General features: G+C 43.4%; 1 protein-coding gene across 2 annotated transcripts in view; it reads right to left on the bottom strand.

The window, feature by feature from the left end:
* Positions 1-1752: 1752 nt before the first annotated feature.
* Positions 1753-17287, bottom strand: part of Shq1 (SHQ1, H/ACA ribonucleoprotein assembly factor) — a 105872-nt gene continuing 90337 nt past the window's right edge. For both annotated transcript variants that reach the window (XM_051203468.1, XM_051203469.1), the window contains exon 11: positions 1753-2281. In XM_051203468.1, coding sequence (XP_051059425.1) covers positions 1768-2281 — 514 coding nt within the window. In that variant the 3' untranslated portion in view covers positions 1753-1767. The remainder of the gene's footprint in view (positions 2282-17287) is intronic.

Raw genomic sequence — 17287 nt, forward strand, 5'->3', positions numbered from 1 at the left:
AAGGCCTCACCCTCCCTGAGGAGCAGAAAAGGGAGGGGCTGGGGTTTGGTGGGGTGAGAAGGAAGGATAGGAGGTTGAGAGAACTGGGATTGACATGTAAAACAACTTTGTTTCAAATTTAAATTAAAAAAAAAAAAAAAAAAAAAAAAAAAAAAAAAAAGACTTGGACACTTATGGAGGATATGTGAGTGACAAGCCTGTGAAAAGAGGCTCAGCACAATAAATCTTTTATTATTTTATTTTATTATTATTATTTTCGAGACAGGGGTTCTCTGTGTAGCCCTGGCTATCCTGGAACTGGCTCTGTAGACCAGGCTGGCCTCTGGCCTCAAACTCAGAGATCTGCCTTCCTCTGCCCCCTGAGTGCTGGGGTTAAAGGTGTGTGCTTTGCCACCACCCAGCTCAGCACAGTAAATCTTAAATCAGTAAATATAGCTCAGAATCAGGCTTCAACTCCACACCTGCTGGAATGGTAAACACTAAAGGGGCTAGCTCAGGGGAAGGGTGTTTGACACCAAGTCTGATGACCCAAGTTCCATCTTTGCAATCCACATGGTGGAAGGCAAAAGCTGACTCCTGAAAGTGGTTCTCTGACCTCTAACTTCACACGCACCCACCCACCAGCACCCACCCATGCAAGCACAGTAACTAAATAAGCAAATGTAAAAAAGATGAAAATACCAAGTAGCACTGAGCAGTGGAGAAAATGGAAACAGCTACCTACTGCTGGTATAAACTGGTCCATTCAAGCTATGAGGGAAAATATTTCACAATCTGGTAAAATGTTAAATGTGTCCCTACCACACACTCAGCAAATCATACAGATACTTACCTAGGAAAAAGGAAACATGTGCACACAGAGATTTGTACCCAAATGCTCACACAGTTTATTAACAGTCCAAACACTGGCAGCAACTCAAATGTCTATCAGCCAGTGAATGGACAAACCCATTCCAAGAGATGGTCTCCACACCGAGAAGACAACACAAAAGACTCAGCATACCTTATCTCACAATAACCATGTGCAGTGAAAAGAGCTTGATCAAACACTGAATGCTTCGGTTTATGTGCAATGCAGGCAATGCAAGCTACTGGACTATAGCACAGCACATCAGTGGCCACTCCGGGGACAAAGGTGGGTGGTATCTGGCTGGGAAAGGGGGATGTCAAATGATCCAAAGACAGCTGGAGCCGATGGGGAAATTCACTATCCTGGTTGCAATGAGCATTTCACCTAGTGTGCTCACTTGTTAGTATTTCTCACCTCAAACGTGAATACTGCCTGTCAGCTGTCCCGCTACACTTAGAGCAGCAGTTCTCAACCTGTGGGTCTTGACCCTTTTGGGGGTTAAATATCAGGTATCTTGTGTATCAGATTATTCATACTGTGATTCAAACAGTAGCAAAATTAGACTTACAATGTAGCAACCCAATGGCTTTATGTTTGGGGGAGGGGTCACTACAACATGAAGAACCATATTAAAGAGTCACAGGCTTAGGGAGGTTGAGATCACTGGTCTAGAGCTATTCCTAGTAGAACTATGTTCTTCATTTTAAAATATTACTTACATCTTGGAAAGAATTCTTTAGGATTTTATCTTTCAAATTGCAAAACAACAACAACAAAAAAATAAATGTATAAAAGTTAACTCACTGAAAAGCAATGCCTATATCCAGGCAGAAAAAGTAGAGTGGAAATGAGAAATTCCATGTCTAAATGAGAGTCCAGGTGACCTAAGTTCCCTGTGAGCCAACAACCATTGTGAGTCAATCACCGAGTACCTGTCCACTCTCCTCTCCATCCTGCATGCTGCTGTGGCTCCCAGCACTGACATCAGGAGGTGTGGAAACCTGAAGTGTGGTCCTTAGCTCATCCCCAACCTCCTCTATCAGAGGAGCCCGGGTCTGCCCTTGACTGACTTCACACTCCTGGCTGGCCATGTTTCTGCAGAGCCCGCTCTCCTGGCTCAGCAGGGAACTATCCTCTTCCAAAAGGGGGGCTTGCGGAGAAGTGAGCAGTAAGGGTTCAGTCCCAACAAGCTCCTCTTGCTCTGAAGCTGAGTCTTCTGTGTCAGACGATGTGGTACTGTCTGAGTCACTGGACTCCGGACTGGAGCCTGGAGCCTGCTGTGTGGGACCACACTGTGCTGCCTTTCCGGCAGTTTCTTCCTCCTGAACAAGAAGTGCAGCAGCTTCCAGTTCTTGTAGCTCTAACCCCAGCTGGGCCTTACTGAGGGAGACTGCTTTCATGGCTTCTGCGAGGGCAGCCAACTTTTTAGACCTTGAAAATTGTATTAAGAAGAAAGATTAGGTCTGCTCATTAATCAGACTGGTGACAATAGGATATAAAGCATCACAAAGCAGTGCAGGAAGTGCAGATTTTCTGTGACTTCAGAATGAGGAAAGCCTTCCTCCCACCCTAGGACAGAAGCTATGGGAAAAGAAGCTTGATACATTCAACTAAGGGAAAACCCACAATTCACCAAAACCAGGTCAAAGGGCTAATGCTAAGGTGGGAAAAACATGTCCAACTTACATCACTGACAAGGGCCTAATCCACAGGAAGTTTTGGAAACCAGAATTCTAAGACATGACAGTCCAACAGAAAACTGGACAAATGACACAGAAGGTAATGGAGCCTTAGTGTTGCTTACTGTCAAATCTACTAAGAATGTAATACCTGCTAATTAAAAACGTTCGCATTTGGGGGCTGGTGAGATGGCTCAGTGAGTAAAGGCACCCCTCACCAAGCCTGATGATTCCATCCTCTAGACACACATGGTAGAAGAACTGACTCCCACAATGATGGGAGATGTCATTCTGTAAATATGTTTCTCTTATTGGTTAATGAATAAAGCCCTGTTGGCCAATAGGAAAGCAAGATAGGCGGGACTAGGAGACAAGGAGGATTTGGAGAGAGGTAGGGAGATTCAACATGTAGAGACTTGAGATAGCAGAACTCCGGACCCTCTCTCCGGTAAGATAAGGCCACGTAGAAATACTTAAGATTGATAGAAATAGGTTAATATTTAAGACAGAGCTAGCCAATTAAAAAACGCTAGTAACAGGCCAACAGCTTTATATCTAATGCAGTATCTCTGTGTGTTATTTGGAACTGGCATGGCTCTGGGACCAGGCTGTTGGGAAAACGCTCATAACACCACAAGATGTCCTCTGACCTCTACATGTGCTCACACGACAAACAAACAAACAAACAAAGCTCTTCATTTCAGAGGAGCTGATGTGGACAAAGACAGCGCTTCCCAAGGAGGAGCTGGCATGTGCCCAAGCCCCACCCTCACAATTGACAGTGTACCCATGCATTCCTACACTGACTTGGTGGAGCAATGTCTGACGATGGGCAGAGTGAGAAGGGGATGAGGGCAGAAGAAAAGCCCAGTGCTTCAATGGGCATCTCCCAGCTACCAAGGGAGAAGGCCTGCCAAGGTAAAGAGGACCCCAGGCAGGCCAGGTGGAGCGAGTTAATGACTCAGTAGAGGGACAACCTGCAGCTGGGCCTTCACCACTATGAGGCATCACACAAAGTGTAGCTGTGGACACACCACATAATCCAAATGGCCCTGTCTCCATAATCATCTATGTGAATCTTCATTTTTTCCAGAAAGAGTATTTTAAAGTCATATGTGGCTTAAAAAAAATAAATAAAAAGAGGGAAAGGTTTCCTGGAGATTAAGCCCACAGACTTATGCACACTAGATAAACTATAGCAATGACCTATAATTACAGCTCTTGTCTTTTGAGAAATGGTCAGGTTATACAGCTCAGGGTGGCCCTGAACTTTACCCGGCCTCAAGTTTACTACCCTCCTGCCTCTAGCTCCTGAGTGGTGGGTTATATGTGTGCACAACCATGCTCAGCTTCTATCTCTTTCTCTAACTGTCCCATTTTCACTAGTTCAGGATGGCTAGTGTCCTGTTAGACAGTTCTTACAGACACACTAAGTCTACACAAGTGTCATTCTAGAGCCCCCCCCCCCATGCAGGGATAAAATAGTTAAAATTTCACAATAGAATGAGCATAGAATTTGATGTAAGAGTTGGAGGAATGAAAATGGGGCTCACTACTCAACTGTTTCACATAGATAAGAGGAAAATGGGGACATTATTTGGGGAGAAAGATCGCATCGTGACAGGGTAGCCATTTTGTTCTTCCAAGCACAAGCATAATTATTATGGTCCTAATTTGCTGTTCCTTGTAAGTTCTAAAATCCATTTCTGTAATGGTGCTACCATTTCAAAAAAAAAAATCAAGCTATCTAAGGGAGTTGGTGGTTCCTTTTGTCATATTCAAAGCAGAACTGGCTAGTTCACATAAAAAAAAAAAAAAAATCTTTGTCAGTGACATTAAATAGCCAGACTCTTACAAGCGTCAGCCATCCTGATATTCTTAGTGAACACATACGAGTTCTTGGCTGCAGCCATGTCTTTTATGTGTAAATGAGGAACATCTAACATGCTCAGAATGCATTTGTTAGACTGAAGAGAATCAGTACTTAAGAGGCTTGCCACGTGGATCTTACTGTTACATAAAGTCACACTCCAAACTAGATTTTCTTAGCAGTTGATACAAATGTAATCCTACCAGATAACTGTAAAAATAGTTTATTCTTTGCACAATTGTGATATAACATCCCGTTTGGAGGATTTAAAAAATTATGGATTGCTGTCAAGTTCTAGTAAATTAACTACAGTGGAAATATAAAAGTAAGAGCTATAAGCACACACCTCTCATACAGTTAAACTGACATTGTCCCCCCAATGACCTTACATTTGGTGACTAAGTTTTGGTGTTAAAAAGAACCCACAGCCCATGAAACAGTCAAAGTGCAAAAGGAGCCTAAAATGTACTCTGGGGTGGGACTCAGGCATAAATGAAAGCCTATATCCTGTTTCTTGTTGTAGAGCTGTGTCTAAGTGATCAATCAACTTTTCACCACTTCCTGCACTGGCAGGTCTATTGTAAATCTCATAGTAAACAGCTAGGTTTCATTTCCTCTGCCCAGACCCAGGCCTGCTGGGCAGGATGCTCTGAGGCTGTGGCCAGCACCTGCTAATGCAAGCCAGGACTCAGTGAGGCAATCTGAGACCAATTAATACTGGATGACAGTAGGACACCTCACCTTTTATAGGATTCTGTCACTCTGCCCCACACAATGTCATAGGTTCAACCTGGAGCTAAGCAACAGCATATTTTAAAGGGCACTAATTCTGCCATGTCAGATTCCTTTCTACTGGAAATTTAGAAACATTTCTAAACTTCAGGGCCCTCTGCCTTACACACAAACACGCACGCACACACGCACCACACACCACACACATCATTTGGTGGTGGAGGGTGCCTTGGTGTGTACAGAGTTCAGAGGACAACTTAAGGGAGTTGGTTTTCTCCTTTCGGGGATTGCACTTAGATGTCAGGTATGGTGCTAAGTGCCTTTATCTTCAGAGCCATCTCACTGGCCCCTGCCCTAATCCCATTTTTATAGCCTAATCTAAAAGAGAGGGCTTTAAGAAGAAATTTAGAAGTTGCCAGCAAAAGTCCTACCTTGCTTCTGAGAATTGCCATGAAAGAGAAATACCCATCAGAGTGGAAGCCATTTGCAGCCCTGTCACAAATACTGGTGTCTTAACAACCTCTCCCCCCACCCAAACAGCAGCTACTGCTTTATCCCTCAGGGGATGCTGAGTATAAGTTGTTTAAGCCATGTCAGCTTGAAGAATGAAATAACTTCCTGTTCAGTTTCCAACTAGATTTTAAGGCACGCTGTGGCATGATGATGAGAAACATCTAGTTGGTGGATTAGTAGTTTTTTGAACCCTCCACTCGGAGCTGCCTAGCACACATAGACTAGTGGTCCCTTATAGTTCTGGAGGCTGTGGGTGCAGAGTGAAGGTGCTGACAGGCAGTTCTCTCTGAGGGGAGGATGGCCCCACTGCTCTCCTTAGCTTCTGGCATGGCTGGAAGTGCTGGAGCTCTGAGCCTTGTGGATGCACCACCCAGAAGAGCCCTGCTCAGCTCCCATCATCATGCTTCTCTTTGTTAACTCTCCACATGCAGAAATTTGAAGGATGAGTAGTTGCAAAGGAGGACTTCCTGCAGGACATGCAGATGTCTATTAACAGACAGACCCACCAAGGGTTCAGTCCTATAGAATGGGTCTGCTCCACCCTACCACTTATAGTTGAGTTGGTGTCAGGGTTCCTTTGCCGCATGCTTGAAGGCCCCTGTGACTTCCATAGCAAGAGCTGCCACTGGACAGGGCCCACAGTTCCCAGCGAGCAGGGCTCTTCTCTCTTACTTGCTCTCTTTCAACTGCTTACCAGCCAAATGTAGCAGTAATCCAAATTATTTAATGTTTAAGAAAGTAAAAAAAAAAAAAAAGAAAAGAAAAATATTCAATGTGGGGCTCAATGGGTAAAGTGCTTGCTGCATGAACACAAGCCCCTGAATCTGGCTCCCTAGTACCTATGTAAAAATCTGGGTGCACCAGTAAGCACCTCCCACTCCCCACATTAGGAGACAGAAACAATTAAAGCCTGGGACTTTGCTGGTCAGCAAGTCTAAACAAAACAGAGCTCAGTGAGAGATCCTGTCTCAAAAAATAAAGCAGAGTACAAGTGAGGAGGACTCCCAAACTCTACCTCTGGCCTCCACACACCCATGCCAGGGTGAACACATACACATATACACATTTCAGTACTATCAAATCCTATGAAGATGTCAACTTGACTGATGATATGAGCTTAGGAAAACTACCATAAGAACTGAGTGAAGCCATAAGCTAGGATCAAACCTTTCTCTACAGACATGATAGAAGCCACTTCTCCAAGATCTTGGCAGTAAAGAGCTTTCATCTTCTTGGAATGTCATAAAGTATAGGAAAATCGTAAAAAATTAACAACAGATCTACACATTCCACACATAGAGTTATAAGTATACAGCCATATAATAATGGTAAGAATGCTTTAAATGCTTTAGTAAGTGTTCTCAGGACAATCTTACAATCATCCACTGTCTTTTTACTTCTTTAGACTCTAGTATTTAAAAATGATAACAAATGCATAAATGCACATTAGCTCATTGCATATGTATATATGGTACAGTGGATTCAAATGGAGAAGAGGAATAAAACCCCTAAGCAACATGATCAGATTATGAGGGCAAGCAGCTCTAACAAGGGCTGGACCACACCAAGGGGCCATGGAAAGGGACAAAGCTCCTTTCTGCATAGGTTACAGAGGGCTGTCGCTTCCTGGGTCCTATCCTGGGGCAGGCTTTGCTCACAGTGATATGACTCATTAGCCGGTTCAGGCCTCACAGCAGCCCCCAGTGAGTAAGCCTCTCCAGGCTGCCAGTGAGGAATCTCAGAGCCCTACCCAGTGTGGACTGAAGGAGAGAGGAAAGGGCACTGAGGGTGGGGGCCACAGAGGAAGTCAGACAAATTAAAAACAATTTCTGGTACCAAGCAGGGAATCAGCTGACGATTTATGAGCTAAACCAAATAGCTAGTCAGTCAAGCTCAAAAAACAAAACCCAACTATCCTTGTAGGCTAGAAAGGGATATGGGAGAATGGGTCTCATGTCTAAGAGGAGACTGAACACTCCAGCCCCCTTTCCCATCTGTAACTACCCCACGACCCCATGAAGCACAGCAGGTGGATATGCCAGACTTGAACAATTGTGAAAACACCTCACATTTCATCTAACCAAAGGGGCTCAAAGTAATTAATGATGGCTGTCTGAATTCAGTTACTATAAAAGTGCCGGTACTGCAAGGTGAACCATGATCCACAAAGACATGGCAACATCCTCACCTGGAACCTGTGAACAGGACCTTGTTTAGACAGTTTTTGCAGATACCATCAAGTGATAAAGAGCTGAGGTCACACCACATTATGGTGAGGCTCTAATTCAATGACTTCACATTGAATGATTCACAGTGAGTGGTTTCATTCACTGCATCTTATAACCAACTGGCAAGGTAGAGGGAAGTGTATCCAACTTTCCCAGTACCCTCCCACTTCACAAGCCTGGCCAGCTACTTTACTAGCCATGTTCCTATGGAGGGGTTAATGCTGCCATGCTGTTTTGTAAGCTGTTTTTTAAGGTGCCCTAAAAAGATCCATAGGATTTGATGTTCAAAATACTTTCCAAATAATATTTACTAAAGTAAGTCACTCACAAAAACAGCAGTTTCATTATCTCAGTTATAGAAAGTGAAAAACCAGGCAAATGAGAAGCAACGATGCAGGTACAAGGGGGTGGTGTTAGGACAGCCAAGGAAGACCGCTGGAGTTTCTGAGTCATGGCTAGTGACTATATAATGTCTTGCCTTATTAAAAGCTTATTATGTATACTGAGAGTTTGCACAGACCTCAATAAAAATGAACTTAAGACACCCCCTCCCCTAATCCACTCCTGCCAATACCTTCCTATCTATGAGCCCTAAGAAAGAAGTCTCTATTTCTAGAGGCTCATAGGAAAGTGGCTGGAGCCAGAGTCCTAGACACAGCTTCCATGTTCATGGACAAATGTCAGACCTCTATCACTATGCTCCTCATCCCAAACTTCTTTTTAAAAGATGAGGCACATGCTCCTAGACCAAACATGAAGCTTCATATTCTGCCTGCTGTACGGAGCAGCCAGAAGGGGTCTTCTCTACACAAGTCCACAGTTTGTGCACACTAGTGGATCCTGAATGTCAGTCACGCATTGTCCAGGGTCACTGTAGATGTGTCGGAACTTTGGACCTACAAAGCTACTTTAGTATTTTCTGAACTAGAACACTTAAAAAAAAAAAAAAAAGAACCTTTAATACTGTTTCAAATTCTCAAGTAGCTCCCTTTGCCAACAAAAATATGAATATGGGTCATTAGGCATCACTGTTTTACTTGTACAAATATTTAACTAAAGTGAACAGCATCTTTTAATTTGCATACTATAGAACAAAACTGACTTTCTCAAAACAGTTTATGTGTATGTACATGTGTCCCCATATGTATGTGCAGACATCAGAAAACCTTGGAACATATAGTTTATGTGAATGCATGTGGCTTGTATATGTGTATGCACATGTGTGCCCATATGTATGTGCAGATTATCAGAAAATCTTGGTTGTCATCCTCAGCTGCCATGCATCTTGTTATATTTAAAAATATCTTTTAAAGATCTATTTTATGTATATGAGTGTTTTGCCTGTGGTATGTTTGTCTACGTTACCACATGAATATCAGGTATTCACAGAGGTCAGAAAAGGGAGTCTGAATGTTTGTGAGTCACCATATGGGTCCTGGGAACTGAAATCAGGTTTTCTGCAAGAGCAACAGTCTTTTAGCTGCTGAGCCATCTTCCCAGCCCCTTATGTTTTCTTTTTTGAGACATTGTCTCTTACTGGCCTGGAACTTACCCAGTAGTGTAGGCTGGTTAGCTAAGAAGGCCCAGGAGCCCCCTCCCCATCACCTTTGCTTCCTCAGCAATTACAAGCACATGCCACTGACTCAGCTTTGTTTAAAAGGGTCCTGGGGATCCATCTCAGATCCTCATGCTTGTAAGACAAGCATTTTACCTACAGAACTATCTCCCCGGTCCACACAGCCCCGAAGGGCATAAAAGATAAAAACTATTTCACAAAGCACCTCCCCAGTCAAAGGCCACTCTAATATGCCCAGGTCTTTATGTCACTGCTGTAAGGAGCAGGAAAGGATGGAAGTTATCTGGTCAACCTCAGCTACTGTACTACTCACTTCCATCCAGTATATCTATGTTGTTTTTCATGGTGTATCATACATGTCTTTGTGAAACAGTAGCTGCTTTAGCCATATGACTTGGGGTTTTTTTTCCCCTCAAATAAATTCTGAAATTCAAGGGATTAGTTTATCAATAATATGTATCAGTATCTACCAGTAGCAATATCTATACACCTAGTAGACATAGAGATCCAAACATGAAATTTTTATGTATTTATAACAAAGCATTTAGTCAGATTGTTTTTTAAAATGATTTTTAACTTTTATTTTCTGTGTATGAGTCTCTTGCCACTTGGGAGTCTGATGTCCACAGAGACCAGAAGTTCTTAGCTACTGAGCCACCTTTCCAGCCCCTTGTTTTTGAAGCTCCCTCTTCCCAGTATTCTTACACCCTGTGTGATGTCTCTCAGGAGCTACTGCATCACAGTGCATCATTGATGCCTGTATCTCTTCCGAACCACCACTTCCTCATGATAAAGTTTCTACAGCAAGCCCCTACATTTGAAGTTTGTCTATACCTTACATGGAAACAGACCTAGCTGCGTTTCCAGATTCTGACACTACATAAAACTACTTTAGGGTACTGGATGTATCATTCCATAACTAGCTTACCTAAGAAACCGAGCATAAAAGACAAGGGAGGAAAGCTTATTCTCAGCCACCAAGATACCTGGAATAGAATTCAGCATTTGTATACGGAGAGCATTGATGGAGGGGCATCAAAGGCAGACTCTAAGAACTGATGCTGTTGTTAGTGTGCACAGTAGTCCCAGACCCTAGACCCTGTCAAAAGAACATGCAAATTGTCTAAGATAATTCTGAGGGTTATTTATTATAGTGATCATGTGACTACCAAAGATTAAGACCCCATTAGGTGGATGGACACTTCATCAAAACCTCAAGTTCCCTTACTCTTTAAGTCTCACAGAGGACTCGTCTATAATTATAACTGGAGAGTTGCCAACGTGTAGATACCCAAACTGGTATCTACAAAAATCATTGACTGCTAAAAATAAGAATGAGAGAGTGGCTGATATATTATTTCATTTAGCCAGTGATGCAAATAAAATACAACTTAAAACCCCCACAGTGAGATGCTTTTAGCTAAACTGAATGGTAGTAAATGTTCTTCAGGAACTGGACGCTAAAGTTGGTTATGGTTTGACTCAAATGATGGTGTCAAAATGCTTGCTGCTTAAAAGGAGGGGCCCAAGTGCTGTTCCCTTCTTATGTCTTGCCTGAGAGTCCAGGTGGGTTTTCTCTTGGCACTATCTCACCCCTTAGAGAAAGCTAGCCCCACACGGAGCAGTTTACAAAAAAGCAGGGAAATGTGGTCCATTGGCAGGGAGCATAGAGCTTGGCTTTGATCACAGCTGCAGGCCCCACCTGCTTCAAAAGGCAGCAACCACACAGCTCTCTGACTCCCTTGCTCAAAACCACAAGAAATCAGCTGTGATAAGCTGACAGGGAAAACATTCCACAAACTGCTGACCCTGCTGCAGGCAGGGAAGAGCCGCCTCTGCTTGGCTTTGATTTTCCTAAGCCTGAGCCTGAGGGAGAGACAGTAGGACTTTCTTCTTGCCTAGTGCACCCGATGGCAAGGTACATTCAGATGGGGCCTGGAGGAATACCAAGTGCAGAAGAAAGAGAAATAAATAAATAAACAAAACAAGAACATAGGCTAAATGCAGAGGCAAGCTGTCATCAGCAGCCAGGAAGGAAGATCACAGCACTACTCAAAAGCAACTAGGTTTTACAGGCTTTTGCTAAAATACACAGGGCTGGAAGCCCTGGCAGTGATCTTTGTCATGCTGCTGTCCTGCTGTATGAGGCAACTACATATAATAACCCTTGCTTGTACTTTTTTGTTGTTGTTGTTGTTGCTATTGTTTAATGTGCATTCAAAGAATCATACAGCAACAGAGCCTCTCCATGTTTGGCCAGGGAGCTGGACACCAAGCAATCATAAGCAGCAGTTTTTCCTTCGGCACACACATCCAGGTTGTTCCCTGCACTATGTGCAGTCTCCTTGAGGCTAAAGGCCAGCCACACTGTGTCTTTATGACACAGCTCAAAATGAACCACCAGGCTGGCTGGTGCAGCCTTGGTCTGGTTCCCCTAAGCCCTCTAGAGTCCTGCTGTGGCTTCCAAAGCCCATTCCACTCTAACGTGATCACTGCTGCCAACCAGGTGCCATGGGACTAAGATCCAGGATTTGCTAGGCCCTGACAATCCAGAAGTGCCAAAGCTTGCCCAGTGACAGCAAAATGTATCCAGTGTCTGAGCTCAGACCCACCAGGCCAAGGCTACAAACTGTGGCCCATAGAAACCAGACAGATGGAGTCTCATGGGCAGGTGGGGTCTGGACAGAATGGAAAGCACTTGTACCTCATAATAGAGACAGCTGGCCCTAGCTCCAGCCAACTGATACCACATGAGGATAGGCCAGCAACTGCTAGAACTCCACGATTCAAGAGCCATTATAAATCCAGACTTTTACATAAAATCTTCCAATTTTTAAGTGTTAAACCCAATTTAAAGTTTTTAAAAACATAGGGAGAGCCACCAAATGGGACCCAAGGCAACTAGCTTGCAACCTTTACGTTTACTTAGCTTCATCTTCTCCATTCCCTGCCATTTTCTGTGTGCCACAGCATGACTGCCCTAGCTTTCATAATATGCTGCAGGTACTGGCCCTGCCTAGCCCATCTCCCCTATCCCTGAATGACTTCACTATCTCCTGTCCTGGGCAGTGAGCTGGGGTCACCCACAAGTTCTCTAGTTCTGCCTTCTGTATCTCTTGTCTAACTAGAATACATGCTCTGTAACAGACACTCTACAAACAGAATCGGAGGTGTCTGGGGTTTTGTGCTTTGGAATACTCCAAAGGGACTGGCTGACCATAGCTAGGCATTTAAGACCTCAGGCCCTGACATCAAACAGGCCTGGGCTGCTTGATCTCTCTGAGTCTCGATTTCTGTACTTGTAACCTAGGGCTATAATAAAATGGGGCATAACCCAAATGCCTATGCAGCCCACGAGAGGAAGAGAGAATGTATATAAAGCACTGAGCCCAATGCCTGGCATGCAGTAAGCACTTGATGAATGCTAGCTGTTACCATTATGGACTGATCCCACGGCAAAGCCAGCATGGCATCAGTACAACTTGTTGTTAGCATGCGTTTACTGACCACTTATATTGTATTCCTGACTCCCCTATTTTAGAGATGGCTGAAGAGCACAGTTTAAGTGGCTTGTCTATGGGAACAGCAGAGGTTTGAGGACTGACAAGCTGGCTCAGAGCTCATAATGTCCATGAGGTTCCATGGCCTTGCTACAGTATTAACAGTGGGGTGGGGTGGGTGGGGTGGAGGGGGTGGGGGGATGGGTTGGGGTGTACAGGTAACTCTGTGACCTCTGTCTTCCCAAACTGAACGTAGGACCGGCTTTGTTGAGCATGGCTTACATCAAGAGCCCAAGGGCTACTCTAGACCTGACTGTAACTGAGAAGCCTCAGGAGGAAGGAGTCTGCTTCTCTGCCAGCCTACCTTGGGTTCTTGATTTGTTGGATAAACTAAGAGTGATAAGAAAAGGGAAAAATATTCAGAAACTACCCCAAGATTACAGCTGTCACGTGGAACAAAAGCTGTGACAGAGACTAACTGACAAAAATGTCTTGATGAGCTCAAAAACTAGAAAGGAATCAGAGGGCTGTGTATCCCATTATCCAAGAGGCGCGACTTGTTTGGCTTTCAGAGAGGCAAAAAGAAGATGAGACCACCGTCCAGATATGGTGATCCCCAAGAGCTGCTGGGAGTCACAATGTGAGGTTACCTATTGGGATAGCCTAAACCCAGGAACTCTGCATGTGACAACCTCCTATGGTCTCTTGATGGGTAACACTGGAGCATGGAGTATGTGATCAATAAAGCTGACTAGGCTCACATTTGACCTGACCAGAGAGATGAATTTAGGTTGGCAAAAGATGGCCCCGTTCTGATCTCAGCTTTCCTCTTTCAACATTCCATCTATATCTTAGGTAAAACAGAATGCTCATTCTAACTCCTTCAGATAAAAAACTCTAATTCTCCAGTCTTCCAAAGCCTGTCCCTATGCCTGGCACACAGGATTCTCCACAAGATTATTGGTGGATTCGCAGAGTCACATTTACAACCTACCTGGATGATAGAGTCCACTTCTAAAATACTAAATGGAAGGACATGCCAACCCAGATCCAACAAGCAAAACTTAATAGGGACAGAGGCAAAGCCCTCCAACAGCCAGAATAGCAGAGGAATTGTGTTTAAGAGTAGTATCTCACCCAGAGAGGGGGATTTTAGAAGTTTGGCTAAATTACAAAGTAAGAGCAAACAGAATGTTAAGGTCCCCAACATAAACAGATGAACTCCTGGTCTATGCTGGCAAAGTGATAGTCACCACACAACGAGAACAACTGCTCCTCTCTTAGGCCAAGCCTGGAGTGTCATATTCAGTCTGGAAAATACTCTTAAAAAGCCCTGACTGAAAAATGATGAGGATGTCCTTCTGTGTGCTGTGAAGATACGTTTCTCTTATTGGTTAGTGAATAAATGGTGATCGGCCAGTAGCCAGGCAGGAAGTATAGGTGGGGCTACCAGACTAAGAGGATTCTGGGAAGAGGGACCCAGAGAGTTGGTCTCAAGGGAGATGCCATGTAGCTGCTGAAGGAGTAACATGCCAAAGCATTATGGGTAAGCCACAGCTCGTGGCAATACACAGTTTAATAGAAATGGGTTAATAATTAAGAGAGAGCTAACCGATGAGAAGCCTAAGCCATCAGCCAAACAGTTTATAATTAATATAAGCCTCAGTGTGTTTATTTGGGACTAAACGGCTGTGAGATGGGTGGGACAGAAACTTCGTCTACAGAAAAGGGACATATGGTACTGACTAAGTGGAGCTTGCTAGAATAAGGTCAGGATGGGCAAAAGTTTGGAAACATGGGACCTGGAAGAATGATTTAAAGGCAGAAGGTGATTTCTGTAAGGGCTGCATTACAATGGACCATCTTTAGGGAAAGTGGTGCCAGCATTAGCTTCACGTCTTATGGTGAAGAAATGACTTTGCTCAGAGACAGCCAAGACAAAAATGCAACCTTTCCGGTAGGAGGAATAGAAGGTGCAAGGGCAATGAAGAGCAGGAGCTATGGCCAGTTTGAGGGATGCTGAGTATATCTCCATAGTAGGAAAGAGGGATAGTAGAACCAAGGGATAAAGCTTGGAGTCCAAGCTTTGATATTGCAACATGATGTTGCCATCTTCAGAGTTCATGAAATCAAGTTATATAAACAAAAAAATTTAAAGTTGCTTCCTGATTTATGTGTTGAGCCATTTTCACAGATATTCTTGGCCACATGCTGCTGTAGGCAGTGAGATAGACACATCTGGCTTAGATAGTGGGTAGTGGATATGGAAGAACAACTGAAGCTTTTATACTATGGACAAGGAATTTCAGATACCTAAAAAACAAGACAGTTGTGGTAAAAATGACATTTCAAGTGGCCAGGTTGGCATTACTAGGGGAAAGACACAGGGGAGAAACCATGGCAGGACAGAAAACAGAGAAGACACTACAGGAGGCAAGACACACAGATATGTATTAAAGGAGAGGAATGGGGACCTAAGGAGGGATTTACATGAAAGAGAGGATAGGAAGAATGGAAAAGACTTAGTGATTGATTCAATATGGAGCTGGGAATCAAAGACAGGAGCACAGGACCGAAAGGAGCCAAACACCATAACCCTCATAATGAGGACCAAAGCCTGGAACTTCTAAAGAGTCCTGAGTTATTAATGCATTTCAGCTTTAAATCATATGCTCAAAGTATAATTTTCACATACACAAAAAGTAAGGTTTTGAAATGGTATTTGAATTTACTACAAATCAGTTGCCTAAAGTTTACTGAAATAATGTTTACAAAAAGTAAATCCAGTAAGAATAAAAATAAAACAAATCAGGTAAACGGCAAATTAAAAGAACTGGAATGGGACATGATGTACATGCTTGTAATCCCAGCACCAGGGAAGCTAAGGCAGGAGCATCACAAGTTCAAGGCAAGTCTTGATCTCTAATATATGAAGAAAAGAGCTGAGTCAGCCACACCACTAGCAGACAAAACAAACAGTAAGACAAAAGCTGCTATTAGTGATAGAAAGATCACCACATAATGAACATTTGGCTCATCAGAGAGATGTAACAATTATAAACTATTGTCACCAATAACAAGTCTCTCCAGACAGTAAAAGCTTACAAGACTGCCAACACAGGAGGGGGTTTTCACATACCTCTTCCAGTTCCAACCTGCAGGTGAAACAGCCAAATCCATAAAGACAAAGGAAATCAAACCATCCAACTAACAAGCTAGCTCATTTTTGTGTTAGACACACAGAACACAGCAGCTAACAAACAGAAAATAAACACTGTTTCAGATAAAGCTGAAAATTTATGAAAACTGACTATATGCTGCAATAGAGGACACAGCATTCTAAAACTCAGTATGTTTGGAAAGGGGAAACCCACACATGTAGTGAGATAGTCCTTCTGTGGCACTGACCACGCCCATTGGGGGGTGGAGCCATGGGCAGAAGTGACCTGTGGAAGGAGGTCTGAGGAAGAATAGGGGAAAGCTCTTGCTGGCGGGACTCGGACAGGAGAGCATCCAGTGGAACTTGCTGGTGTTCATCTGTCTAGGTTGTAAGTTATTTCTCCCTGAATAAACATCTATTCGGCCTATTTGTTTATCCTGATCCTTATTTAACCGCAATACACACATTCTGTGAGTAAAAGCAGAAAATATTTAGAATTGAGTAATGATGAAAATTCGGTGATTTCAAAACCTATACAAGTAAGTATAAAGCCACAAGCTAGAAAGAAACATACAGTCTTAAATAATACAAGGCTTCCTAGTAATGGGTTAATAAGTGTTGATATTACAAGCCAAGGAGGAAAATAAAGCAGAATAAACCCTCAAGATGACACAGATAAAAGCTGAAAGCAATCACATAGAAGACAGACAAAATCACACAGGATTACCAGAAAGAGCTCTGATAAAAGAGGCAAATACACCCTTCTTCTTCCAGCTTATCTTATAAACAAGAATATAATGAGAGCAAGGACAGGTAAACTGAATATAAAGTTAGACAATTTCAGACATGTGGAGAGGATATGCATAAGGGGAAGACAACTTCACGCCAGAAAACTTGAAAATCAGGAAAACAGACATATTTCTAGAGAAACAGAACCTATCAAAACCAAATTCAAGATGATAATGGTACTTCCCCGTCTGACAGAAGAGCAGAAACTGCCTCTCTGAGGGCAAGCGAAGAAGTTACAAATGAAACAGAAGAAAAGCTCCGAATGCCAAGGAAGAGGTGAAAGGATGCTGGGAAGGGACAGGAACAGATGGGCAAGGCAGAGGCAAGGCCAGCAGAACCCTAGGAGCAGCTGCCTGAAAACTCAGATGCTGCGAGGTAAGACATGAAAGC

Source organism: Phodopus roborovskii, unplaced genomic scaffold (genome assembly GCF_943737965.1).
Source record: "Phodopus roborovskii unplaced genomic scaffold, PHOROB, whole genome shotgun sequence".
In the NCBI taxonomy this organism is placed as follows: domain Eukaryota; kingdom Metazoa; phylum Chordata; class Mammalia; order Rodentia; family Cricetidae; genus Phodopus; species Phodopus roborovskii.